Raw genomic sequence first — 27,441 nt, forward strand, 5'->3', positions numbered from 1 at the left:
ATTGCAAATGACTTGTACATACAATTGTATGATGTGCCAGGCCGGGTATATTTGACATATTTACCCTTATACATATATTTAAATAATCAACCCCTATTTATGATCACCGGTACATTAATTAATTAGCCTCAAGATTTTATTCTTACATACATGTATCGTTAATTTGTAGACGTAACATCTTTGAAACCCAGAGCTAGGATATAATACTTTGAAAATGAATTACAAATGTAAATTAACTTTTATTCACTAGACTTATCGTATACTCGTACATACTAAGATTCAACGCCTTTAGAAACCCTGACGTGCACCTGGGCACACGACACACCTGTTGTGTATATCTTGTATATTCTGTGTTAGTTCCAGGGGTTTTCTTAAGTTGGACAAACAATAGACTTTAATTAGATATACACAAACATGCACCTGGGCACACGACACAACTGCTGTGTATATCTTGTATATTCTGTGTTAGTTCCAGGGGTTTTCTTAAGTTGGACAAACAATAGACTCTAATTAGATATACACAAACGAACAAAACTATGTCTAGACAAACAAAGCAGTAATATCCTGTCCGATATAACAAAGGCAGTTGAGAGTCTTTTCATCTTTAACATGTATCTAGCAGATCTAGAGTTAGAAATAATGAAAATTGAAAAAAAAATACAAACCTAAACCGATTAACAAATTAAATCATGCATTTTTGGTTCATTATCTTTATTTTGTTTAATAACCGGATGAACTGAGAGAGAGAGAGAGAGAGAGAGAGAGAGAGAGAGAGAGAGATTTTTTTCACCGATTAATTTATAATAGGAAACAAACATACTTTAATTAGTTTTATGCACATATTAAGTTACAGAGACTGCGCTCATACCTACAATAATTTTGAAACCCCCCAAAAATTATAAAGAATTTTATAACGGCAATCTGTGTCCATCAGAGCGGTGCTGATGATAGCGATCTGTGTTTAATGGAGCGACGATTAAAACCGCCTGGAACCCCACCCCCCCCCCCTTTCTTGGAAATTATATTATCACTCGGATGACCCCCTCCCATCTCTATAAAGATCTTTTGCATTTAATATATGTTTTTATTGTTCAGCTTGATCAATATTGACTTAAAGGCCACTTAAAGACAGTGTAAAGGCAGCGTAAAGAGAGCGTAAATGCCACTTAAAGATGCTTAAAGGTGGCTTAAAGGTGGCTTAAAGGTAGCTTAAAGAAGTTTGGACATTAAGGACCTATAAGCACTTGCTTAAAGGTGACTTAAAGGCGGCTTAAAGGTTGTATAGCCTTTAAGCTCCTTTAAGTCACCTTTAAGCCACCTTTAAGGACTTGCTTAAAGATGGTTTTTCGCCCTGTGGTGGATACCGCGATTGTTATCTTCTAAGGGCACTCTATTTGAAATCCTTGAGAGTTTTATGGAAAAAGCTAATTTAAATCTTCATTACGTCTTACAGTTTTCTGAAACTAATTTAAATGCACTGGATAGAATAGGCAAACTTCCACTTTTCTACAAACAAATTCTAAGTTCATTTAACGAATGTAAACAAAGGTGTAACTTCGATAACATATCACCTAACGATATTTTAAAACAACCCATTTGGAATAATAACAACATAAAAATAAAAGGAGAAACATTATTTTTTAAAAACTGGGTCAACAGTAATATACTTTACTTAAAGGACCTAATAGATGATAACGGAAATATAAAAACACTACAAGTGCTTTCCACTATTATTAAGAGAAAGTCTAACTGGCTTTGTGAATATAAAACTTTATTATCAGTTATAAAACCATTGTGTAAAAAATATGATTTTACAAATGTTAAATATTTGAACATAAAAAATGAAGGGAAATTTCATTTTGCAACAGGGGTGTCATGCTTAAATAATAAAAAATGCCAATTCTTTTATAAAAACTTAATACACAAGAAATTTGTTAAGCCGTGTTATCAAACTAAACTTTCTCAAGAGTTTGCAATACCGATAAAGGATTCAAATCTATGGAAAAATATATACACGAGAAAAGTCAAAGATATAAATGACAATAAAATAGCTGAATTCAATTACAAAATGCTCCATAATATTCTCTGCAACAATGCATATTTAAGTAAATGGTTAAGGAACAAGGGGGATAACTGTAATATATGCAAAACAATTGAAAACACTAAACATTTATTATTTGAATGTAAAAATGTTGAACATATTTGGAGAAAATTAGGTTCCTTTTTATTATTCGACATAAAATGGAAACATATTATTCTAGGCTTTTATTTAGAACAAAACGACAAGATTGAGTCGTTGAATTTATTGATTTCTTTCATTGCTTATAAAATATATAAATACAAAATGTACTGTAGAATTGAATCTCTGCAAGAAACTGAAATAAATGTGTGTAAAAGTGTCAAAAATGCTCTTATTCAATATTCTTCTCTGTTACGTCTTATGAAATGTGACAAACAACGTCTTTTCTCAAAATTTGCTGATACATTGTGATATATACATGTACTTACACGTTTTTAATTTGTAATTCTATAAAGTATTTAGCTACTTTGAGAAAACAGTCTCATGTAGCATCGTCCACTGGGGAGTGTTTGGACTTTTTGTGTTGTAAGGACCCTGGTGGACCATAATTATCAAATAGTATCAGAGTACTTCTATATTATACATATGCTTATGCAATGCAATTGGTTGTTAAAATACAATTTATCCAATTTATGTATATTCATTGTTTGAAAACAAAATATATTCGACTTAATGTACAAGATATCTATGTATTAATCGTCAAATCTAGATTTATGTTTTCCTAACTTATTCCTGTATTGTTTATGAATTATTGTTATCTGTATAAAAACTGAATAATAAATATTATAAAAAAAAAAAAAAAAAAAAGAACGTTTGTAATTTATACTTGAATAAAACATCTCAATTTTAATAAATCTTTCTCATTCTATCCGCTGAAGTCCGTTTCTTTCATAGGTCTTTATAAATTCTACTATACAAATTTCCGGTTTTTATTAAATCGGAATATTTCAAGATTCATAGCTATCCCGTTACGCTACTAATAGAATGATATAAAGCTTAAATACTGTATTCTGTAAAATAACGACTTAGATGACCCAATGGTGTTAAACTTGATTCTGTTGGAAGCCTGTCGTCCAATCTATTGGCAGTCATTGTAACACTATACATGTACTTGGAATAAAATCTGAATTGTTTCAATTTTAAGCAGTGTTAGATAGTTAGTAAATTGTTTGTATTTGCATTTTATTTGTTTATATCAATAACAAGAAACGAAATAAAATCTCTGTATTTCCTGAGACTTGAATGCAGCTTGCAAAGTGCTTGATACTCCAAGTTTCTTTAATCTACTTAAAGTTTTGAAATATTACATGCATTTCGGTATAATGTCTCTATGCTATATCTCGCATATCTATTTCCGCCATATTTTGTTGATTTTACTAATAAATACAAATACCAGACACACATACCTATCAGTAACGCTAAATTGAAATCGATGTTAAAAATACCCCCCCCCCCCCCAACCAACCAAAAAAAAAAATATATATATATACAAGAAAAAAACTCCAACAAAAAACTCAAGATCTCTTCGCTGAAGCATCCTCTTCTTTTACTTTGTAAATTGTAAAATCCCTATCGGGATTCGAACTCATGACTTATAGATCCGTTGCAAACCCTCTAATCCACTGCGCTACACTATCAGATGGTAATAATGGGAAAGAAACAACATATAACTAGATGCTGTCGTTAGACAGTAATACCCGCATCAAGTGTTTACCCCTAAAAAACACTGTTTTGTACCAGTTTAATTAAAAATGAAGGCCACATGCAAGCTCAGGTAATACATTTAAAAATTATAATTTTCATAACTGAAGGATGAGATCCCTTCCTATATGATAACACACATGAGTAGCACTTTATGTGCAATTTAGGGTTGAACTGTTTGCAGTCAATTTCCAGTTAATCAATAATCTTAACATTTCATGTCATAGAAAGTATAATGGTCTATATAATTATTACAACCAAAATTAAAAATTAAATTATTCCCCCTCCCTGTGGCGGTTGCCAGTTTTAGATTTGCTTCTGTGCCTACATGTACATCATCGTGTGCACAGATTTAGAGAAGGGGTGGGAGTGAGGGGTCCAGACCCCCCCCCCTCCCCAATGAAAATTCATTTATATCAATAGTAAAATTACCAAAAATACACCTTGGACCCCTATGCTCTTACACACATGTAAACGCTCTTACCCATTGCGATTCAATGTTAGGTAACATTATTTGGGGGGTAAATATTTAATTAATATTTAATATACTTTATTGTTTATCTCAATAGGAAGTATACATCACAAAATGCAGGTGTCCTGCACCACCTTAAAGCTGTTATTTACCTAATAAAATAGTGCAAGTGGATTTAAAGAATAGGTCATAAAAATACATGCATGTTATAAATAACTGAACTTTGTCTGAAGTTACGTACACAACACAGGTCTGCAGGTATCATTAGCGGGTACTAGTTTTATATACACAGCTCTTCGATTAGATGGGTTCACGTGTATACATACATGTATTTGTTTTCCATATGCATAAAAGAATTACTTAAGATCAGCTAAAGGAATTCATTATTGTGTTTTAATTGAATTATCATTATGATGTTGACCAATATATGTAAGCATAATGCATGTAGTAGCAGTAGCACAATATAATGAGATGCCAGCATACATAAGTTCTACTTTCACTTTTTAAATGTCATCTCCCTTTGACAGCATACTGTATCGTCATCTTTTAATATTTAAATAAGCTTATCATCGTTACATATCCTATCGCATTTGTAAAGTTTCTCTCATTTTAATTGCAAAAGCTTTTTTTTTCATTTGTCAGACTTGCACTATTGAGCTGACCCCATATTGACCCTGTATAAACAATTTCGTATTAAATTTGTGTATTACATGTAAGAAAGTGTAGACACTTATCATTTTTAGACGGGGTCACGTGACCCCGTCTATAGGTTTACTGTCAGGCGAAGTCTCAAACCGGAAGGCACGCGTAGAACACATGAATTGAGTCTACGCGTAAGAAAATAGTGCAGAAAGTTTTCATGCATTTCAGTAAATATGTATTATAAAAACACGCATTAAATCTTTTTAAGTCCTCTGTGTGTAAACACAATTCTATCTAGAAAATAAACAAAAAGTTTTATTGATCAAAATATTCTTGCTCGGGTTCAAATGTGGAATTACTTACGTAACCGAAAGCACACAGCGTCGTTGACGATTCAGTTGGTGTACGAGCTCATTAATCAATATAGAAGAGGTTGATGGTGAAATCGAAATTAAAGTTCCCAAACGCAATGTGCCATTTTTGAAAAGTTGTGAATTTTATTTTGACAATCGTTCACCGTAATACTACCACACTTCATGCGCAAGCCGAAGTTTAAATCGGGACGGGTTATACACAGATGTTTTACAAATTAAATAGGTGTTTATTTGGCTTCCAGTCTACTTGTTATAGCGAACACGCTTATAATGAATTGACGCTTATGGCGAAGTGATTTTTATTCCCCGTGACTATATTACATGTTGTAGACTTGACGAATAAAACGAATTACGCTGATAACGAAGCAAAATTGCCCGTCCCTGGCGCTTAGTTATAACCGTGTTTTACTGTACTACCAAACTTCATGTGCAAGCCGAAGTTAAAATTGGGACGGGTTATACACAGATGTTTTACCAATTAAATAGGTGTTTCATTGGCTTCTAGTCTACTTGCGGTATGACTGCTGTTAGTCTCTAAAGGAATTTTGTACAAAGAAAATAAAAACAAGTCTGAATTTGCCTTTTCGTTCGTTGGCTCTTTAGTTGATTAAACTGAATTTAAATTTTAAACAATGCATTGTAATCAAAATCTATAATATATTACACATTTTGGAAGACTTATACCTCATGTAACGTATACAATCTTATCGTTTGAAGAACCAAGTTAAATTTTAATGTTCATGTTTTCCGGCTTAGTTGGAATCAGGCTTGGGGTGAATTACATTGTAAAATGATGCATTACATTACAATTACTTCCTGAATTAGGGCATTAAATTACCATTACCATTACTGAATTTTCTTGAAGTAATGCTTTACATTACCATTACATGAGTAAAGTAATGCATTACCATTACTTTGTGAAAAGTCAATAAGTTTTAAAAAAGTAATTTAAAAACTAAAAAAAGAGTTTTTGTAAATATTTCATAAATAAAACATGCTTAAAATATGTACAGGTTCATGTTCATGTTCACTATCAGGTTCAAATTTAATGACTTATACAAGATTGCTGTTGCACTTGTAGTTCTCAAAGTAAGGTTGGTCCCGTAACATTTACACGCTAATGGCGGAGTTGACAATCTCTGTTATTTACGTCTCTGATTTTCGGAGTATGCTTTTTAATGAAAGGAACGGTTTTATCGTAATTCGTGTATGTGATGCACGAGTTTACACAAAAATGTAGTAAGTGGCGAACGGATTTATTTTTACCTATCAATTTTGCATGAATCAGAAATGAAGAAAATCGTGTCAGATAAGTCGGTTTTAAAAATCAAAATGGCGACCGTGACAAATCTTTTTATTGTCAAAGTTCTTGGAATCTTATTGTAAAAAAAATATTTCTAACGTCAGGTGCCTGTGTTTGTTATCGGTATACAATTGTTTACTTTGTTTGTTAATTCAGCAGTTTTAGTGTTTTCGGGGTTTTCATAAAACTTTTATTACGGATACCGTCCGACTTGTGGATTTTCCCTTGGATAACAAAATTGAATAAATGTAATGATTAAAATTATCTACTTTGATATAGTTGTTTGATTTTCCCGGTTAGTTTTTAACAAATTTTCCTTGGGGTCTTATTTTACATAATATACCGTTGTGTCAATATTCTAAAATTATGAAGGCCGGGATTGAGTAAAATTTAGACAAAGTATCAGACAATTGCAAAAAGCCAAATTAACATAGATTGTAACAATTAATTAAAACTCATAAATTTTGGAAGCATATTCGAGGAAATCCAGGCCAATTACAAATTCAATCTTTCAAGACCCCGTCTTTCAGTACTCTCAGTACTTTGATTATATGAGTTATAATAGGAAGGAAGGAGTATTTCTTTCTAAATGTATTATAATGCATCAAATACAATGTAGATCATGACCTTATGTGACTGTTCTGACCCCACGAAACAGGAAAATATCTTCTAATGTCATTGTGATGCATCATATGGTGTAAAGTACATTAATGAACCACAGGTGTTGTCTTTAACACCCCCTCCCCCCCCCCGCCTTTATGAAATAGGAAATCATGATACACTGTATATTTTGTTAACTTCTGAGATCCTCATCCCTAAACCATATTATTTATTCTTGCTCTTTGTGTCATTGCACGTAAAATTGTATATAGATTAAGCCCCCTTGGAGACACTCTGACATTCTAGAACTAGAAATAATAAAGTATTTTACCTTATCCATCTGTAGTGTTTGATCCATGTGGGTAATTCCTAGCCTAATGATGACACAGCTTTGTTTAGGAGACTTTACAATTGCCCCAAATAGGCGAATACACATGCATATAACATTTTGTTTATAAATCTTAAAAATTGAATTAAGCAATTTCCAAAATGTTAATGTGCATCAGGAAAGAAAAAGATCAAGAAATGATTTAAAATTTGCCACTGTGCACATGTAAGAATGTATTAAGAAGACTGAACCAGGTTAGATGGGGGGTAGGGTGGGGTGGGGGGTGAATGTGGAGTATAAACATTTATAATTTGTATCATTTATTGTTATTAATTTTAACTTGTCAATGGATACTAGTTATTGATCCCAAGGTAGAAATATGACCTCTGATCATATCTAAATAGATCATTTGTCAATTATGCAAGGTGTAATGAATAACATTTTTTACCAGTTTATAAAAGTTTTTAGACACCCAAATTATATTTAGATTTTAATAGATCATTCGACAATTAAGGGAGGGGGGGGGGGGAGAACAGTTTATATTTGAGTTTGTTTGGGGGTGGGGGTTCCAAGTCATATATTTGACAATTTTCTAATCTAATTTAAAATAAGACTAGGCCATACTACAGTCAGGAACATGAATAGTATAGAACAAAACACAAACTAATACATGTATATATACCTAGGAAGTATTACAAAACATAGATGATTGATCTTTATCTGGGTTCTTAAATTGAGTTATATATCATGTACATATTATATTATTCTTTCTTTGTTCAAGACATTTCAGATGGTATGTAGGTCATGATCCCAAGTGCTCTTCCTGAAATTAACAAATATCATAAAAACCATTGAGATCCCCACCTTGATCCAAAGATATTTTTCCTACTTAGGTCATTGCGCATCAGATCATTATGGCATGTAAGTCATGACCCTAAGGGGTCATCCTGACCCCCTTAGAATCAGAAATAGTCAATTATCTTTAAATTATTGATGTTTGATGATTCTATCTCTATTTATTCTTTATTATTAAGTCTCCCGAATGAAATTTGGAGACTTATTGTTTTTGTACGGTTCTTAATACATGTATTAATATTCTTCGTCTTCTTCTTTTTCTTCTTTCCTGCTCTGAACTTGTTTCTCAGAGATGGCTGAACAGAATTGTACAAAACTCTAGGATATGATAGGCCTGCATATCTAGTTGTGCATCCTGGTTTGATTTTTCTCATTTTGGGTTAGACAACCACTTTTCGGGGGGGGGGAGGGGGGTCAAAAGGGTGTGGGGTCTAACATTGAACCTTGTAGGAAGAATCGTAGACTCTATTGTAAATGGTAACTTGAAAACGGACAAAGATAATAATAAAGATTATAATCATGACCCCTAAACCATATATATTCATGTTTCTGAAGTCTAGGGGCATCAAATATTATGTAGGTCATGGGCCCTGTGGGTGGTCGTGACCCCCTCAAACAGCAAGTCCCTTAATATCTTCAAAACAGTTGAGATCCCCACCCTTAAACATATATATTCTTGTTCCTTGATGTGTCAAGGGGCATCAAACGGTATGAAGGTCATGGGCCCCGGGGGTGGTCATGACCCTCCTCGAACAGGAAGTGCACGAATATCTCGAAAACGGTTGAGATCCCCACCCCTTAACCATATATATTCTTGATCCTTAAAGGGCATCAAAAGATATGTAGGTAATGGGCCTCAGGGTTAAATTTAATTTTTCAAAACCGTAATGCACATCTATGGAACAGTTCCTATCATATCCCAAGATATGATGTGTTTATCCATTAAATCATAAAAGGAGTTCTAGGATCTATGTTTTTTTGAAGTGATAAACGTCATTTTTCTGCTACTTTTTGACTCCCTGGATGAAATTTAAATTCTTAAAACCTTACTGCACATCTATAGAACAGTCCCTATCATATCCCAAGATATGATGTGTCTATCCATTAAATCATAAGAGGAGCTCTTGGATCTATGTTATTTTTTTTAGTGATAAACGTCAATTTTCTGCTACTATTTGACTCCCTGGATGAAATTTAACTTTTTAAAACCTCATTGCACATCCATAGGCTGCCAATTATATCCCAAGAGATGACGTAGCTACTCCAAAAATTGTAATACGAGTTCCATATTTTTTTTTGCAAAAAAACGTCATTTTTTATTGCCCACTGATCCCCTTAATAAAATAAAAAATTCTGGAACCTGATCACACTTCAATATGACAACCCCAATCATATTCTAGAAGATCATTTGGCTACTGCAAAAAAAAATGACGTTTGTGAAACCACTTTTTTGGTAAAAAAAAAGAAAAGAAGAAGAAGTCATTTTTCAGCCATTAAATGACTCCCATGACAAAATTGAAAATTCCGAAACCTTATTGCGTATCTAAAGGATACCCTAAAACATATTCCAAGAGATGATTTGTCTACTATTGAAAATGTAGGAGGAGTTCGAGGAAGAAGGTTTTTTGTGAAAAAACGTCATTTTTTACCAATTATTTGACCCCCAGGACTAACAGAGAATTTTAAAAACCTTTTTACACAACACGATACCCCAAATCAAACTCCAAGAGTTGAGTTTGATGGTTTATAAGATGTAAGAGCAGTTTGAGAAAGTAAAACGTGACAGACTGACGGACGGACGGACGGACTGACGGAACATGGTATTAAGAATATACCCGAACTTTCTTTAGAAAGTGCGGGTATAATTACACTTGGTTTTATTGTTCATTTCGATAAACAATACGTCACAACATGGAAGTGTCCTATACTACATTATTCTCAAATTTAAAGTTCAATGTCATAAGTAAAATTTGTTTTAAACACAAAAAGTATTTATGAAATGAATTATTTTTGTGATAACAGTCGATATTTTTACTATATTATGAAATTTTGTTGAACTTTCAGCAAAACAGAGGAAATTGGGCCTAAATATTTCAGATTTTTGTTATCACTGAAATATTTTTGGTAGCACTGTAATATTATTTTTATATGTTAGTCAACATAATTTTGCATACTTTCTGTTGGTTTTATCTCACTTTTTTACTTAGATAATAGTTTGTCACACACTACAGAAGTATTGAAAAATGCCTAAAAACGATAAAAGACACCATATCTCAAAATTTGGGTCATTGACCTCATATGCATTTAATGCCAACAGAGAATGGTCAATATACTTAAATTGATACTATAAATATTTTAGTATTATCATGATTAAGTTCTCTTTGTTAAATTGGATCAAAAATGGATAAGAATTTGAAAACTGATAGAGGAAATTCGGACTGGAATTTATATAAAAATTGTGAATGAAAACTTTTAAATACTTTGTATTTATTTCGTGTCTCTGCCATTCATAAATTGTATTTCATTTTTAAAAGAGTCAAGCAAATTGTATTATTTTCATAATTAAGAAAATCTCAATCATATTGTAAAATTTTTACGAATTTTTCTTAAATTTTCAAAAATTATTCAACGATTATTAACTCAAAAGCAAGGTCATTGACCTACTTTTTTTAATATGAAAAATAACACTACCATAAAAGGTATAAAACACACAATATATGTTTTTTATCATCATAAGTGGATTTTCTTTTCATTCTGAGTAAACGTATACCCTAACATTATCAGAAACAAACCAATCTAACTTAAAAACACGTTTCTCATTTGAACAATGTTGAAGTGTTGTCCTTGGAAATGTCTGTAAATGTCTGTAAATGCTTCCTGTTTCATCACAATTTTATGAATTTTTAAGGTCTTCCTTTACCAGCGGACTACCTTATTGTTTTCGTACTTTTTATTATCTTTTACCAAATTTTGTGCACGTGATTTTTCAAAAACTATTTGACCGATCTCAGCCTTTTTTTCACACATGATTGTATATGGCCTGCATTTATTTTGTTTTGGAAATTTCTGATGACGACACTTTTGGTTCCGATTAACGGCCGATTTTGTAATTTATTACGACTAATTTTGTGTACTCATAAACTTAGAAATTATCAGAGATAAAATAATGAAATTTTCAGGATACTTAGACCACAATTTGAAGTTGTGCCTATTATTTTTGTTTTACGCAAGTGGCGCCATTTCTTGGAGCTCGTCTGCGTCCAAAAATTGGCTACAAATCTAATAAGGGGTGAAGAGACTCGTAAACTCTATTACAAATAACTTAAATAATTAAAAACGATCAAACCTTTTTAATGCATTATACGAGAAGAAGCAAAGGTGTTGATTGTAATAACGTCTGTTTGAAAAATTCATTGCCATACCAAATTATAACGTAACTAGGGCTTTTTGTACATTATCTGAAAGTGGTGGTGGTGGGGGGGGGGGTCATTTGTTAAATATTGTATCGATTATCCATGGTATCATTTAAAAATAAAATCGCACGGAAGACCTACTCGTTACTTGTAACGAGATCGTATCTATTTTTCCCCCTACATGTAATACTTGTAATTAAGAAGAGTTGTTGAAAGGAATTGAGTTTTGGTAGGTACTTGTATAGGATTTGCCAGTAAATTTAGAATAAAGCTAACATATATGTTTCATCAACAAGATAATTTTCATTTGTGCTTATGCACCGAGAGGATTTTTTAAGATCTTCCTGGTTTTGGTTATCTTCCATGTGTTTTTAATTTCATTTAAAGTGAATAAAATTCGCTGTGAATGTTTTAAGGTGTAGAAATGATGCTGTTTATTTCTCTCTTTATTATATTAGGTTTATCGTGGCAAGGTAAGATTATATTAAACTTTACTTATCAATTAACGCAATTATAAATTTTGTTCATTTGTGTTATGAATATATATTTGATATAGCATTTGATTAATCCATTCATCTTTTATTTTCTCTGTATATAGAGTAATATTTTAATCGATAAATTAGATAATGTGCATACTTAGAATGAACCTGTAACCAAAAGCGTGAAATTAAGTCGTAATTTCCATGCGACAAAAGTACATAGATTAATAGTGGACAAAAAATATTAGTATAAGGTTGCAAATACAATATCGATACAAAAAGGCCGCTTATATCTACCTTAATGAACCTAAGGTCAGAGGATAATAAAGAGTTCGTTTTCCATTTGCCCTGAGATTTATACTAAAGAGGTTCGAAAGTAGTTCTTTCAATCATAATGCGAGTTTGGGAGACTGTAGCTTGACATTTTTAGAACACAGAAAGTACGTGTAGAGACAAGTAGTTATCATAAAAAGAACCTTCAACTCGAAAGAATTGAGTACCTCAATATCGGAATTATTACTGCTACAAACAACATTTAATTACTTTTTATATACTTTCAAGGGATATTTCATTCTTAAATTTGTAGTAAATGTCTTGTATCTTTAGAATTTGTAAATTCTAATGAAAAGTGACAAATGTCAAGTTGACAGAGAGTATCGAAATCACAGTCAACACAGGGTCATACAGTAAACGCATAATAAAATGCGAAGGCAAGTATTTTTATTGTATATGATATATCAAATGATAAGTCTCTCTATGGAATGTGTAAAACTTTAAATGAAACATTTTATTTGGTTTTCCATATTGTAATTTTTTTTATATTGCGCATGGAATTTCGTATTTTTACCCACTCGGTCAATGAACATATATTGACAACGAAAGCATTATTATTTTAATTTTTTTATATAAATGAAAAATAAAAATTTATATATTTTAAACATTCCAAAGATATTAAGATAAGTTATTATAGACACAATTCATAGCAACAGCTAAAATGTTAAAATCAAGTTTTAAAAAAGGCAGGAGCTTGCATCAACCGATCGCCATAGTATTGAGAAATATAAAACGACACATCGGGGTTTTGTGCGAATATAACAAGGAAAATGTATTTCAACGGCACCAGACATTAAGGATATTTATCAGATAGTGATGAATGTTCCAAACTTTGAAATAAAGAATGAAAAATTTATTTGCAATAGGTATCATGTTTATAAAATCTGTTAGGTTCTTTTTCAGAGACAATTTTTGTACTTTTTGCATTTTAATGAACTTGATTATGGAAATCTTTTTTTTTAAAATGAACATTATTGTTTCTATATTATCTACGACACCTTATCCGGTTGTGCTGAACAATTAGATGTAAACATAGAAAACATTGATATTTTTTCAGATCAGTGTGTATGTATCTCAACCAGGTTTAATTCCGGCACCGTTACGTTCGAATGGACCAAACCCTCGAATATAACAATTTATGATATAATGACTATTAGGGACAGAAAACATGATAACTGGACTCAAGTTACTGATAATACGTTCGACGTGAGTGATGCATTATTGTTTGATTCCATCAGTATCATTGTGACAGTACCAGGTCTAAAGTCAGAGATTAACAACACATTAACATATACAGGTTTGATATTTGTCTTTTTAGTTTTTCCTACGATTTATGAAATTTTATATATTTGAACGATTTATGTCAATGAATATCTGAATTATTTTGTTATCTAAATTCAAAGAAAAAAACACATCATTTCTTTATTATTTGCTTATCCATATTAAATCATAAGGTTTCTATGAAAATATGCATGTATGGATGCATCTTTGAGCTGCGTTCAAATTTTATTTTGTAGTTTTGAAAGTAAAAGTTCAAAATGGAAAATCTGCAAACCTATCCTGGGTTGCTCCATATTTTCCAATTGCTAAAGGGTACACCGTATACCATAAAGACAATACTACCAAAGAAATACTTAAAATAGATGGTAAAGATGGACCGGGAGAATCGGATAAATATAAGTATCTCACAAAACCTTATAATTCGACAAACATCATGTTGGAAGTAAAAGACGTTACTCTGGGTGATGCTGGATATTTCAATGGTGGAGCAGACGAAAAAGCAGCAACGTCAGGTGGTGGGGTCGTTCTTATTGTGTACGGTGAGTCTATATAAACAATATTTATACTTTGTTATCAATCGCATAGTTGTTCAGGAACCATATGAGGGTAAACAATTAATTTATTTGTTTCAAATTGATTACACATGAGACAATTAAACATTGGCTTTTTTACTGACATGTATCAACTACTACAAGTTCGTAGGATTGTTCTATCATATATATATCTATCGCTAGAATCTAAAATGTATTTAAAAGCATAATTCATAATTATTAATTTTCTTCTAAAAATTGTAAATAATAAAGATACAGGTTGCTTGTTTCAAATGTTTACTGTAAGCATAGTGATCTACTGATTTGGGCATAAAAAGTTTAAAATATAAAATATGTAATTTGCAGTCATGACAATTTCGTATTAAAATCGGTGGGTTAATGGTAAATTATTCAAATGTAACATGTATATACACAAACTCATTGTTTTCAGGCAAGAAATATAGATTTAGTACAAGGATTTTAAATGAGTAATACGAGGGTTGTTATGTCACTGTTGCGTTGTGAATATAACAACATACAAACAACCAAGTAGAGCAGAAGCATTTTGTAATACGAAAATTGATTTCATTTACGAATTGCATTTTTAAAACAGTCATACTAGCATTCTTAAAACTGTGATTGATTTTTATAGGTGTCTGGCAAGTCAATGTTTTCTGTAAAGTTGTTACAGGGTACATGTTTTTAGATTTTTCAAAAATAAACAACAAATACTAACCATATCATTTATATATACTATTTTATTTTTTCATTTTTCGTTTTTTTTTAACAGACAAACCAAAAAAGCCGGAAATTAGAGGGGATCTAAGCGTACTAATAAACACGTCATCAGAACTGACGTGTTCCAGTCAATCAACCTCAGCCCCTGACTACTACTCCAAGCTCGCAACCTTGTCCTACACCTGGTTTGTCAACGATACAAAGATGGGTGAAGAAACTAATCAAACTCTGAGATTAAAGGTCACCAGAGGTCACAAGTACAACAATTACTCCTGTAAAGCGACGGAATATGAACTGGAGTCTGACTGGAGTGATACAGTCCAGATCGAGTCTCTGTGTAAGTATGACTGGAGTCTGACTGGAGTGATACAGTCCAGATCGAGCCTCTGTGTAAGTATAACTGGAGTCTAATCGGAGTGATACAGTCAAGATCTAGTCTCTGTGTAAGTATCACTGGAGTCTAGCAGGAGTGATATAGTCAAGATTTTTCCTCTTTGTAAGTATGACTGGAGTAATATAGTTCAGATCGAGTCTCTGTGTAAGTATGACTGGAGTCTAACCGGAGTGATACAGTCAAGATCGAGCCTCTGGGTAAGTATGACTGGAGTCTGAACGGAGTGATATAGTCCAGATCGATTCTCTGTGAAAGTACGACTGGAGTCTAAACAGAGTGATACATTCCAGATCGAGTCTCTGTGTAAGTATGACTGGAGTCTAAACGGAGTTATGCATTCCAGATCGAGTCTCTGTGTCAGTATGACCAGAGTCTAAACGGAGTGATACATTCCAGATCGAGTCTCTGTGTAAGTATAACTGGAGTCTGATAGGAGTGATACAGGCCAGATCGAGTCTCTGTGTAAGTATGACTGGAGTCTGACTAGAGTGATACAGTCCAGATCGAGTCTCTGTGTAAGTATGACTGGAGTCTGACTAGAGTGATACAGTCCAGATCGAGTCTCTGTGTAAGTATGACTGGAGTCTGATAGGAGTGATACAGTCCAGATCGAGTTTCTGTGTAAGTATGACTGGAGTCTAACCGGAGTGATACAGTCCAGATCGAGCCTCTGTGTAAGTATGACTGGAGTCTGATAGGAGTGATACAGTCCAGATCGAGTCTCTGTGTAAGTATGGCTGGAGTCTGACTGGAGTAACAGTACAGATCGAGCCTCTGTGTAAGTATGGCTGGAGTCTGACTGGAGTGATACAGTCCAGATCGAGTCTCTGTGTAAGTATGGCTGGAGTTTGACTGGAGTGATACAGTCCAGATCGAGCCTTTGTGTAAATATGACTGTAGTCTTACTGGAGTGATACAGTTCAGATTGTTCCTTTGTGTAAGTATGACTTGAGTTTGACAGGAGTGATACAGCACAGATCGAGCCTGTGTAAGTATGACTGGAGTCTGATAGGAGTGATACAGTCCAGATCAAGTCTCTGTGTAAGTTTGGCTGGAGTCTGACTAGAGTGACACAGTCCAAATCGAGTCTCTGTGTAAGTATGACGGGAGTCTGATAGGAGTGATACAGTCCAGATCGAGTCTCTGTGTAAGTATGGCTGGAGTAGGACTGGCGTGATATAGTCCAGATCGAGTCTCTGTGTAAGTATGACTGGAGTCTAACCGGAGTGATACAGTCCAGATCGAGCCTCTGTGTAAGTATGACTGGAGTCTGATAGGAGTGATACAGTCCAGATCAGGTCTCTGTGTAAGTATGACTGGGGTCTAACCGGAGTAACAGTCCAGATCGAGCCTCTGTGTAAGTATGACTGGAGTCTTACCGGAGTAACAGTCCAGATCGAGCCTCTGTGTAAGTATGACTGGAGTCTAACCGGAGTGATACAGTCCAGATCGAGTTTCTGTGTAAGTATGACTGGGGTCCAACCGGAGTAACAGTCCAGATCGAGCCTCTGTGTAAGTATGGCTGGAGTCTTACCGGAGTAACAGTCCAGATCGAGCCTCTGTGTAGGTATGGCTGGAGTCTGACAGGAGTGATACAGTCCAGATGGAGTCTCTGTGTAAGTATGGCTGGAGTCAGACTGGAGTGAAAACTGTCCAGATCGAGTCTCTGTGTAAGTATGACTGGAGTCTGAGAGGAGTGATACAGTCCGGATCGAGTCTCTGTGTAAGTATGACTGGAGTCTGATAGGAGTGATACAGTCCAGATCAAGTCTCTGTGTAAGTATTGCTTGAGTCTGATAGGACTGATACAGTCCAGATCGAGTCTCTGTGTAAGTATGGCTGGAGTTTGACTGGAGTAACAGTACAGATCGAGCCTCTGTGTAAGTATGGCTGGAGTCTGACTGGAGTGAAACAGTCCAGATCGACTTTCTGTGTAAGTATGGCTGGAGTCCGACTGGAGTGATACAGTCCAGATCGAGCCTTTGTGTAAATATGACTGTAGTCTTACTGGAGTGATACAGTTCAGATTGCTCCTTTGTGTAAGTATGACTTGAGTTTGACAGGAGTGATACAGCACAGATCGAGCCTGTGTAAGTATGACTGGAGTCTGATAGGAGTGATACAGTCCAGATCAAGTCTCTGTGTAAGTTTGGCTGGAGTCTGACTGGAGTGATACAGTCCAAATCGAGTCTCTGTGTAAGTATGACGGGAGTCTGATAGGAGTGATACAGTCCAGATCGAGTCTCTGTGTAAGTATGGCTGGAGTAGGACTGGCGTGATATAGTCCAGATCGAGTCTCTGTGTAAGTATGACTGGAGTCTAACCGGAGTGATACAGTCCAGATCGAGCCTCTGTGTAAGTATGACTGGAGTCTGATAGGAGTGATACAGTCCAGATCAAGTCTCTGTGTAAGTTTGGCTGGAGTATGACTGGAGTTTGACAGGAGTGATACAGTACAGATCGAGCCTGTGTAAGTATGACTGGAGTCTGATAGGTGATACAGTCCAGATCGAGTCTCTGTGTAAGTTTGGCTGGAGTCTGACTGGAGTGATACAGTCCAAATCGAGTCATTGTGTAAGTATGACGGGAGTCTGATAGGAGTGATACAGTCCAGATCGAGTCTCTGTGTGAGTATGGCTGGAGTCGGACTGGAGTGATATAGTCCAGATCAAGTCTCTGTGTAAGTATGTCTGGAGTCTGATGGGAATGATACAGTCCAGATCAAGTCTCTGTGTAATTATGACTGGAGTCTGACTGGAGTGAAACAGTCCAGATCAAGTCTCTGTGTAAGTATGACTGGAGTCTTACCGGAGTGATACAGTCCAGATCGAGTTTCTGTGTAAGTATGACTGGGGTCTAACCGGAGTTACAGTCCAGATCGAGCCTCTGTGTAAATATGACTGGAGTCTAACCGGAGTTACAGTCCAGATCGAGCCTCTGTGTAGGTATGGCTGGAGTCTGACAGGAGTGATACAGTCCAGATGGAGTGTCTGTGTAAGTATGGCTGGAGTCCGACTGGAGTGAAAACAGTCCAGATCGAGTCTCTGTGTAAGTATGACTGGAGTCTGACAGGAGTGATACAGTCCAGATCGAGTCTCTGTGTAAGTATGACTGGAGTCTAACAGGAGTAACAGTCTAGATCGAGCCTCTGTGTAAGTATGGCTGGAGTCTAACAGGAGTAACAGTCCAGGTCGAGTCTCTGTGTAAGTATGGCTGGTGTCTGATTGGAGTGATACATTCCAGATTGAGCCTCTGTGTAAGTATGGCTGGAGTCTGACAGGAGTGATACAGTTCCGATCGAGTCTCTGTGTAAGTATGACTGGAGTCTGAATAGTGAAACAGTCCAAATCGAGTCTCTTTGTAAGTATAACTGGAGTCTGACAGGAGTGATACAGTCCAGATCGAGTCTCTGTGAAAGTATGGCTGGAGTCTGACAGGAGTGATACAGTCCAGATCGAGTCTCTGTGTAAGTATGACTGGTGTCTGACTAGAGTGATACAGTCCAGATCGAGTCTCTGTGTAAGTATGACTGGAGTCTGACTAGAGTAACAGTCCAGATCGAGTCTCTGTGTAAGTATGACTGGAGTCGGACTGGTGTGATACAGTCCAGATCGAGTCTCTGTGTAAGTATGATTGGAGTCTGATTGGAGTGATACAGTCCAGATGGAGTTTCTGTAAGTATGATTGGAGTCTGACTAGAGTAACAGTCCAGATCGAGTCTCTGTGTAAGTATAACTGGAGTCTGACTAGAGTGATACAGTCCAGATCGAGTCTCTGTGTAAATATGACTGGAGTCTGATAGGAGTGATACAATCAAGATCGAGTCTCTGTGTAAGTATGACCGGAGTCTGACAGGATTGATACAGTCCAGATCGAGTCTCTGTGTAAGTATGACTGGAGTCTAACCGGAGTGATACAGTCCAGATCGAGTCTCTGTGTAAGTATGGCTGGAGTCTGATAGGAGTGATACAGTCCAGATCGAGTCTCTGTGTAAGTATGGCTGGAGTCTGATAGGAGTGATACAGTCCAGATCGAGTCTCTGTGTAAGTATGGCTGGAGTCCGACTGGAGTGATACAGTCCAGATCGAGTCTCTGTGTAAGTATGACTGGAGTCTAACCGGAGTGATACAGTCCAGATCAAATGTCTGTGTAAACAAATATGTATATTTTTTAACCATTTCCAACAATAATTTTATCACAATCATAATTATTTGGAGCAGAATGAAGTAGAGCGGAATAATCTTATTACTAAAACCAATTCAAATCTTACATTTTTTTTTCAAGCTGAAGTTTACATAATTATTCAAATTATTAAATATCTTTTAATAGACAACTTTGTTTATAAACGTCGTTTAAATGGTTATTTTCCTCTTCTGCTGAAGCATATTATTGCGTCTCGATTAAAAAAATATGTACATTCATTTTAGCATTCTTAAAACAAATTATTGTTGACAATCGAAATAGAATGAATGAATATCTTTGCGACTGAGATAAAACTGCAAAATATTACATCAGAATTAAATCCTCTGAAGAATCCAATCACAATATTTTAAAACTAACAAACCGGGTAACCATAAACAATTTAGTAGGTCATTATAAAAAGGGCGTCCAAGTGTCTAACTTCTTGTTTCCTTTGATTTTAGATGGACCAGATAAAATAACAATCACTCCACATCCAAATACTAGTATGCAGGATAACGGAATGGTCACTATAAGAGAAGGCGAAACATTCGGTCCATACCAATGTCTCGTCGATTGCCACCCGCCCTGTAATGTAACCTGGACATACATGAACTCTACTGGTCATCTTGAAGTCATTTCTAAAAACGGCAATTTGTCACTACCGCAGATAAACAAAGACATTAAATTGTTCAAGTGTGTAGCAACATGGGGAACTGAAACAAAGAAAGAGAAGAACATAACACTGAATGTCCAATGTGAGTTATTTTAAATCTATTCAATGATGGCGTGTCTTACACACATTGCATGACAACACCAAGGTCAAGGAAAGACGTATACATGTACATAACTACTGATTTTGTTTGATGGAGAATAAGCAAGTAAATTTTATTTAAAAACCCACAAAGACCGCAGTGTTTTGTAGGAATTTTTTTTAGAAATATGATAATTCAAAGAAGAAAATCAAATTGAATTATTTCTTTTCTAGAAAAAAAAACCCCGTAAATGCTAATGCGTAAACTTTTTTGATACAAGACAATATTTAAACTAAAGAGATATAGATAATGCATATTTTAGATTTGGGAGAACCATTGATCTTAGTAAACAACAGTCATAGTTCCGACACTAATATGGATTTACAAGAAAACATACCTTTTAATGTTTCATGCCTCGTGGACGGAAACCCAATTCCTAACGTGCGTCTGACAAAGGGGTCTGAGAATATCTCAACAAACAGCAAAAATACAAAGTGGGCGAACCACACATTTGTTTCAGCAGGATGCGCAGATGCAGGAAACTACACGTGTGTAGGAGGTTCTGAAGGATTCGGCGTTAGTGAAAAGACATTCAGAATAAACATACTATGTAAGTATAATCGTATTCTTCTTCCAATTAATATCTAATCTGGCTGTTGCTTGACAAACACATAATATATCTTTATTCAAATTGCTGTGGTTACAAGCGCTTTGAAATTCGTATGTAAATGTTTTGGAGGGAAGATGTACTTTGAATTTAAAATAAGTGTTATTAGAAATGATATAATAATCTATTAAATCATCTTGTCAAGTAATACCTGTAATTCTTTAAAGTGAAACCTTTTACATAATCACCAGAAATATTGTATCAATATTTTTCACCCGAAACAATAACTCTTTTAGAACACTCAACTGTGTAATTTTTTTTATATTAGGTAGCGTACGAATCGATGATTCGATTCCTTTTCACAAAAAATATGGTTCCCCGAGCGGAATAAATGTAAGAGTAGCATCGGTTATCCCAGTTATTGCCAACCCCATTCCCCAATATCCTGCTATCAAGTGGGTTGGTCCAGGAACAGAACAAATCCATTTCAATGTGTCCGGACGAGGAGTTCCTTACAGGCACTGGATCAACACTTCTTTTCCAGTATACAACCACAGTTATTTCGGAAACTATACCATGATCTACGGAGATGAAACAATTCTTACCATTACAATAAGTGAACGAGGTTTATTCTTTGTTAACAAATATAATTGCATTTCAATATGTTCATTTTACAATAATTATAAGCTATCAGTCCCTCTGTAATTTTTTTCATATTCTTCCATTAGCAAGTATTGTATTACAATTTTCAGAATACAATAATATTCTATTGACATAATGCAATTACATTTTATTTGTAAAATGTTGACTTCTCTGCGTGGTTTCTTTTTGTCTATCAGACAGACCTCAAACACCACAAAACTTTACCTGGCATTCCTACGCGGGTGGTCACATAAACTTGACGTGGGTGTCGGGATTCAATGGAGGCCCTGAACAGTATTTTGTTGTATCCCTCGAAAAAGACAAATGGGAAACAGTGGCTAACGTTTCTGATCCTGGTGAAGGCAGTGTCGTGTATTTCAACCCCGGATCTTTGGCCCCGGGTCAAAAATATCGATACCGCTTGGAGAGCTGTAACTCAATCAATTGTTCCATAGTATCTCCTGAAATTACAATAAATGTTGAAGGTATAATTACAGAACTTTTTGTATCAGCACTTACAACTTATGATACCTTATAAGTTAAGCATGAATTCAGGAAATGAAGATGTGTAAATTTGAGTTTCATGTTGTGGTTAGTTTTTTTTTTAATAAATGCAACGTGTTCTTTAAAGACAATGCAGCTCTTTTGAAATAATATTTACATTGCTGATTAGATAAACAGTAAATAAATATGCTTAAATGATGATTAATTTCTAAATTATGCTTCAATAAATGATGACATTTCTATTTATATAAAAATCGAAGTTGAAGATATATCTACTGTATCACATTTGGAGGCAAACAGAGTGGAACACCTGTACGTTATAATTGGAGCCTCGGTCGCCGTCCTCGGACTCATTGTTATCCTTGTGGTAGCTCTGGTGATCAGTTTTCGAAGAAGAAAAAACAAAGAGAAAGATGAAGGCGATAATAGTAAGTCTTTTTTAGAGAAGAAAAAACATATATATGCATACATATTTTCTGCTTTATTTGTTTCCTTTTCCTTTAATTTGGGGGGGGGGGGGGCATTTAGCGGCTCACTTGAGCCAAAGTTTCTAGATAGTCTTTCTGACAGAAATAATTCGATTGTCTTTCGTCGATGGCGTTATGGTTATTTTTTTTATACTTTCGTTTTCTTCACAGGAACAATACTGTCAATTCAACCAAGCTTGATAGAAAGCAGTATCATATAGAGTGTTTCAAGTTCGTTAAGAAAATGCATTTTAAAGGTGAAAATATTGGGAAAGAATGAATAAAGGGTTTTAAAAACCCTTTTCACAAGAGAAACAAACAAATTTGTAATATGTTACTTTTTGCATTGTCAGGGAAAGGGTCACGTTTGAGAGGACTAGATGATCAGGGAAAAGGTCACGTTTAAGAGGACTCGATGGTCAGGAAAGGGTCACGTTTAATAGGACTCGTTGGTCAGTTAAAAGGTCACGTTTAAGAGGGTCGATGGTCAGGGAAAGGGTCACGTTTAAGAGGACTCGATGGTCAGGGAAAGGGTCATGTTTAATAGGACTCGATTAAGGGTCACATTTTAGAGGACTCGATGGTCAGGGAAAGGGTCATGTTTAAGAGGACTCGTTTGTCAGGGGAAAAGGTCACGTTTAAGAGGACTAGATGGTCAAGTTAAAGGGTCACGGTTAATAGGACTCGTTTGTCAGGGAAAGGGTCACGTTTAAGAGGACTTGATGATCAGGAAAAGGGTCACATTTACGAGGACTAGTTGGTCAGGGAAAGGGTCACGGTTAATAGGACTCGTTTGTCAGGGAAAAGGTCACGTTTGAGAGGACTCGATGTTCAGGGCAAGGGTCACATTTAAGAGGACTCAATGGTCAGGGGAAGGGTCACACTTAAGAGGTCTCGATGATCAGGGGAAGGGTCACATTTAAGAGGACTCGATGGTCAGGGAAAGGGTCATGTTTAATAGGACTCGATGGTCATGGAAAGGGTCACGTTTAATAGGACTCGATGGTCGGAGAAAGGGTCACGTTTAATAGGACTCGTTTGTCAGTTAAAGGGTCGCGTTTAAGAGGGTCGATAGTCAGGGGAAGGGTCATGTTTAATAGGACTCGATGGGCAGGGAAAGGGTCACGTTTAAGAGGACTCGATGATCAGGGAAAGGGTCGCTTTTAAGAGCGTCGATGATCAGGGAAAGGGTCATGTTTAATAGGACTCGATGGTCAGGAAAGGGTCACGTTTAAGAGGGTCGATAGTCAGGGAAAGGGTCACGTTTAACAGGACTCGATGGTCAGGGAAAGGGTCACTTTTAAGAGGGTCGATAGTCAGGGGAAGGGTCATGTTTAATAGGACTCCTTGGGCAGGGAAAGGGTCACGTTTGAGAGGACTAGATGGTCGGAGAAAGGGTCACGTTTAATCGGACTCGTTTGTCAGTTAAAGGGTCGCGTTTAAGAGGGTCGATAGTCAGGGGAAGGGTCATGTTTAATAGGACTCCTTGGGCAGGGAAAGGGTCACGTTTAATAGGAATCGATGGTCAGGGAAAGGGTTACGTTTAAGAGGACTCGATGGTCAGGGGAAGTGTCATGTTTTAATAGGACTCATTGGTCAGGGAAAGTGTCACGTTTAATAGGAATCGATGGTCAGGGAAAGGGTTACGTTTAAGATGACTCGATGGTCAGGGGAAGTGTCATGTTTAATAGGACTCGATGGTCTGGGAAAGGGTCACGTTTATGAGGATTCGTTGGTCAGGGGAAGGGCCACGTTTAAGAGGACTCGATGATCAGGGAAAAGGTCACGTTAAAGAGAACTCGATGATCAGGGGAAGGGTCACGTTTAACAGGACTCGATGGTCAGGGAAAAGGTCACGTTTATGGGGATTCGATGGTCAGGGGAAGGGTCACGTTTAAGAGGACTCGATGGTCAGGAAAAGGGTCACGTTTAAGAGGACTCGATGATCAGGGGAAGGGTCCCGTTTAATAGGACTCGATGATCAGGGAAAGGGTCACGTTTGAGAGGACTAGATGATCAGGGAAAGTGTCACGTTTAATAGGACTCGATGGTCAGGGAAAGGGTCACGTTTAAGAGGACTCGATGATCAGGGGAAGGGTCATGTTTAATAGGACTCGATGGTCAGGGAAAGGGTCACTTTTAAGAGGACTCGTTGGTCAGGGAAAGGGTTACGTTTAAGAGGACTCGATGATCAGGGGAAGTGTCATGTTTAATAGGACTCGATGGTCAGGGAAAGGGTCATGTTTAAAAGGACTCGTTGGTCAGTTAAAAGGTCGCGTTTAAGAGGGTCGATGGTCAGGGAAAGGGTCACGTTTAAGAGGACTCGATGGTCAGGGAAAGGGTCATGTTTAATAGGACTCGATTAAGGGTCACATTTAAGAGGACTCGATGGTCAGGGAAAGGGTCATGTTTAAGAGGACTCGTTTGTCAGGGGAAAAGGTCACTTTAAGAGGACTAGATGGTCAGGGAAAAGGTCACGTTTATGGGGATTCGATGGTCAGGGGAAGGGTCACGTTTAAGAGGACTCGATGGTCAGGAAAAGGGTCACGTTTAAGAGGACTCGATGATCAGGGGAAGGGTCACGTTTAATAGGACTCGATGATCAGGGAAAGTGTCACGTTTAATAGGACTCGATGGTCAGGGAAAGGGTCACGTTTAAGAGGACTCGATGATCAGGGGAAGGGTCATGTTTAATAGGAGTCGATGGTCAGGGAAAGGGTCACTTTTAAGAGGACTCGATGGTCAGGGAAAGGGTTACGTTTAAGAGGACTCGATGATCAGGGGAAGTGTCATGTTTAAGAGGACTCTTTGGTCAGTTAAAAGGTCGCGTTTAAGAGGGTCGATAGTCAGGGAAAGGGTCACGTTTAAGAGGACTCGATGGTCAGGGAAAGGGTCATGTTTAATAGGACTCGATTAAGGGTCACATTTAAGAGGACTCGATGGTCAGGGAAAGGGTCATGTTTAAGAGGACTCGTTTGTCAGGGGAAAAGGTCACGTTTAAGAGGACTAGATGGTCAAGTTAAAGGGTCACGGTTAATAGGACTCGTTCGTCAGGGAAAGGGTCACGTTTATGAGGTCTTGATGATCAGGAAAAGGGTCACATTTACGAGGACTAGTTGGTCAGGGAAAGGGTCACGGTTAATAGGACTCGTTTGTCAGGGAAAAGGTCACGTTTGAGAGGACTCGATGTTCAGGGCAAGGGTCACATTTAAGAGGACTCAATGGTCAGGGGAAGGGTCACACTTAAGAGGTCTCGATGATCAGGGGAAGGGTCACATTTAAGAGGACTCGATGGTCAGGGAAAGGGTCATGTTTAATAGGACTCGATGGTCATGGAAAGGGTCACGTTTAATAGGACTCGATGGTCGGAGAAAGGGTCACGTTTAATCGGACTCGTTTGTCAGTTAAAGGGTCGCGTTTAAGAGGGTCGATAGTCAGGGGAAGGGTCATGTTTAATAGGACTCCTTGGGCAGGGAAAGGGTCACGTTTAATAGGAATCGATGGTCAGGGAAAGGGTTACGTTTAAGAGGACTCGATGGTCAGGGGAAGTGTCATGTTTTAATAGGACTCATTGGTCAGGGAAAGTGTCACGTTTAATAGGAATCGATGGTCAGGGAAAGGGTTACGTTTAAGATGACTCGATGGTCAGGGGAAGTGTCATGTTTAATAGGACTCGATGGTCTGGGAAAGGGTCACGTTTATGAGGATTCGTTGGTCAGGGGAAGGGTCACGTTTAAGAGGACTCGATGATCAGGGAAAAGGTCACGTTAAAGAGAACTCGATGATCAGGGGAAGGGTCACGTTTAACAGGACTCGATGGTCAGGGAAAAGGTCACGTTTATGGGGATTCGATGGTCAGGGGAAGGGTCACGTTTAAGAGGACTCGATGGTCAGGAAAAGGGTCACGTTTAAGAGGACTCGATGATCAGGGGAAGGGTCCCGTTTAATAGGACTCGATGATCAGGGAAAGGGTCACGTTTGAGAGGACTAGATGATCAGGGAAAGTGTCACGTTTAATAGGACTCGATGGTCAGGGAAAGGGTCACGTTTAAGAGGACTCGATGATCAGGGGAAGGGTCATGTTTAATAGGACTCGATGGTCAGGGAAAGGGTCACTTTTAAGAGGACTCGTTGGTCAGGGAAAGGGTTACGTTTAAGAGGACTCGATGATCAGGGGAAGTGTCATGTTTAATAGGACTCGATGGTCAGGGAAAGGGTCATGTTTAAAAGGACTCGTTGGTCAGTTAAAAGGTCGCGTTTAAGAGGGTCGATGGTCAGGGAAAGGGTCACGTTTAAGAGGACTCGATGGTCAGGGAAAGGGTCATGTTTAATAGGACTCGATTAAGGGTCACATTTAAGAGGACTCGATGGTCAGGGAAAGGGTCATGTTTAAGAGGACTCGTTTGTCAGGGGAAAAGGTCACTTTAAGAGGACTAGATGGTCAGGGAAAAGGTCACGTTTATGGGGATTCGATGGTCAGGGGAAGGGTCACGTTTAAGAGGACTCGATGGTCAGGAAAAGGGTCACGTTTAAGAGGACTCGATGATCAGGGGAAGGGTCACGTTTAATAGGACTCGATGATCAGGGAAAGTGTCACGTTTAATAGGACTCGATGGTCAGGGAAAGGGTCACGTTTAAGAGGACTCGATGATCAGGGGAAGGGTCATGTTTAATAGGAGTCGATGGTCAGGGAAAGGGTCACTTTTAAGAGGACTCGATGGTCAGGGAAAGGGTTACGTTTAAGAGGACTCGATGATCAGGGGA

General features: G+C 36.8%; 1 protein-coding gene across 1 annotated transcript; it reads left to right on the top strand.

Annotated features, from left to right (window-relative positions):
* Nucleotides 1–12,101: 12,101 nt before the first annotated feature.
* LOC128188166 (uncharacterized) lies at nucleotides 12,102–22,185 on the top strand. The gene is made up of 7 exons (XM_052859056.1): nucleotides 12,102–12,241; nucleotides 13,638–13,877; nucleotides 14,098–14,400; nucleotides 15,182–15,466; nucleotides 20,167–20,460; nucleotides 20,780–21,071; nucleotides 21,397–22,185. The coding sequence occupies exons 1-7, from the start codon at nucleotides 12,193–12,195 to the stop codon at nucleotides 21,767–21,769; spliced, it is 1,836 nt and encodes a 611-aa protein (XP_052715016.1). The 5' UTR covers nucleotides 12,102–12,192; the 3' UTR covers nucleotides 21,770–22,185.
* Nucleotides 22,186–27,441: the final 5,256 nt, after the last annotated feature.

Source organism: Crassostrea angulata, chromosome 1, assembly GCF_025612915.1.
Source record: "Crassostrea angulata isolate pt1a10 chromosome 1, ASM2561291v2, whole genome shotgun sequence".
Classification (NCBI taxonomy): domain Eukaryota; kingdom Metazoa; phylum Mollusca; class Bivalvia; order Ostreida; family Ostreidae; genus Magallana; species Magallana angulata.

Excerpts from the sequence above, each read along its gene's own strand:
- LOC128188166 (XM_052859056.1), top strand. The coding sequence starts at position 12,193 with ATGATGCTGTTTATTTCTCTCTTTATTATATTAGGTTTATCGTGGCAA. Across the intron at positions 13,878-14,097 it reads CAACACATTAACATATACAG|TTTTGAAAGTAAAAGTTCAA; the intron begins GTTTGATATTTG and ends TTTATTTTGTAG. Across the intron at positions 20,461-20,779 it reads CATAACACTGAATGTCCAAT|ATTTGGGAGAACCATTGATC; the intron begins GTGAGTTATTTT and ends TGCATATTTTAG.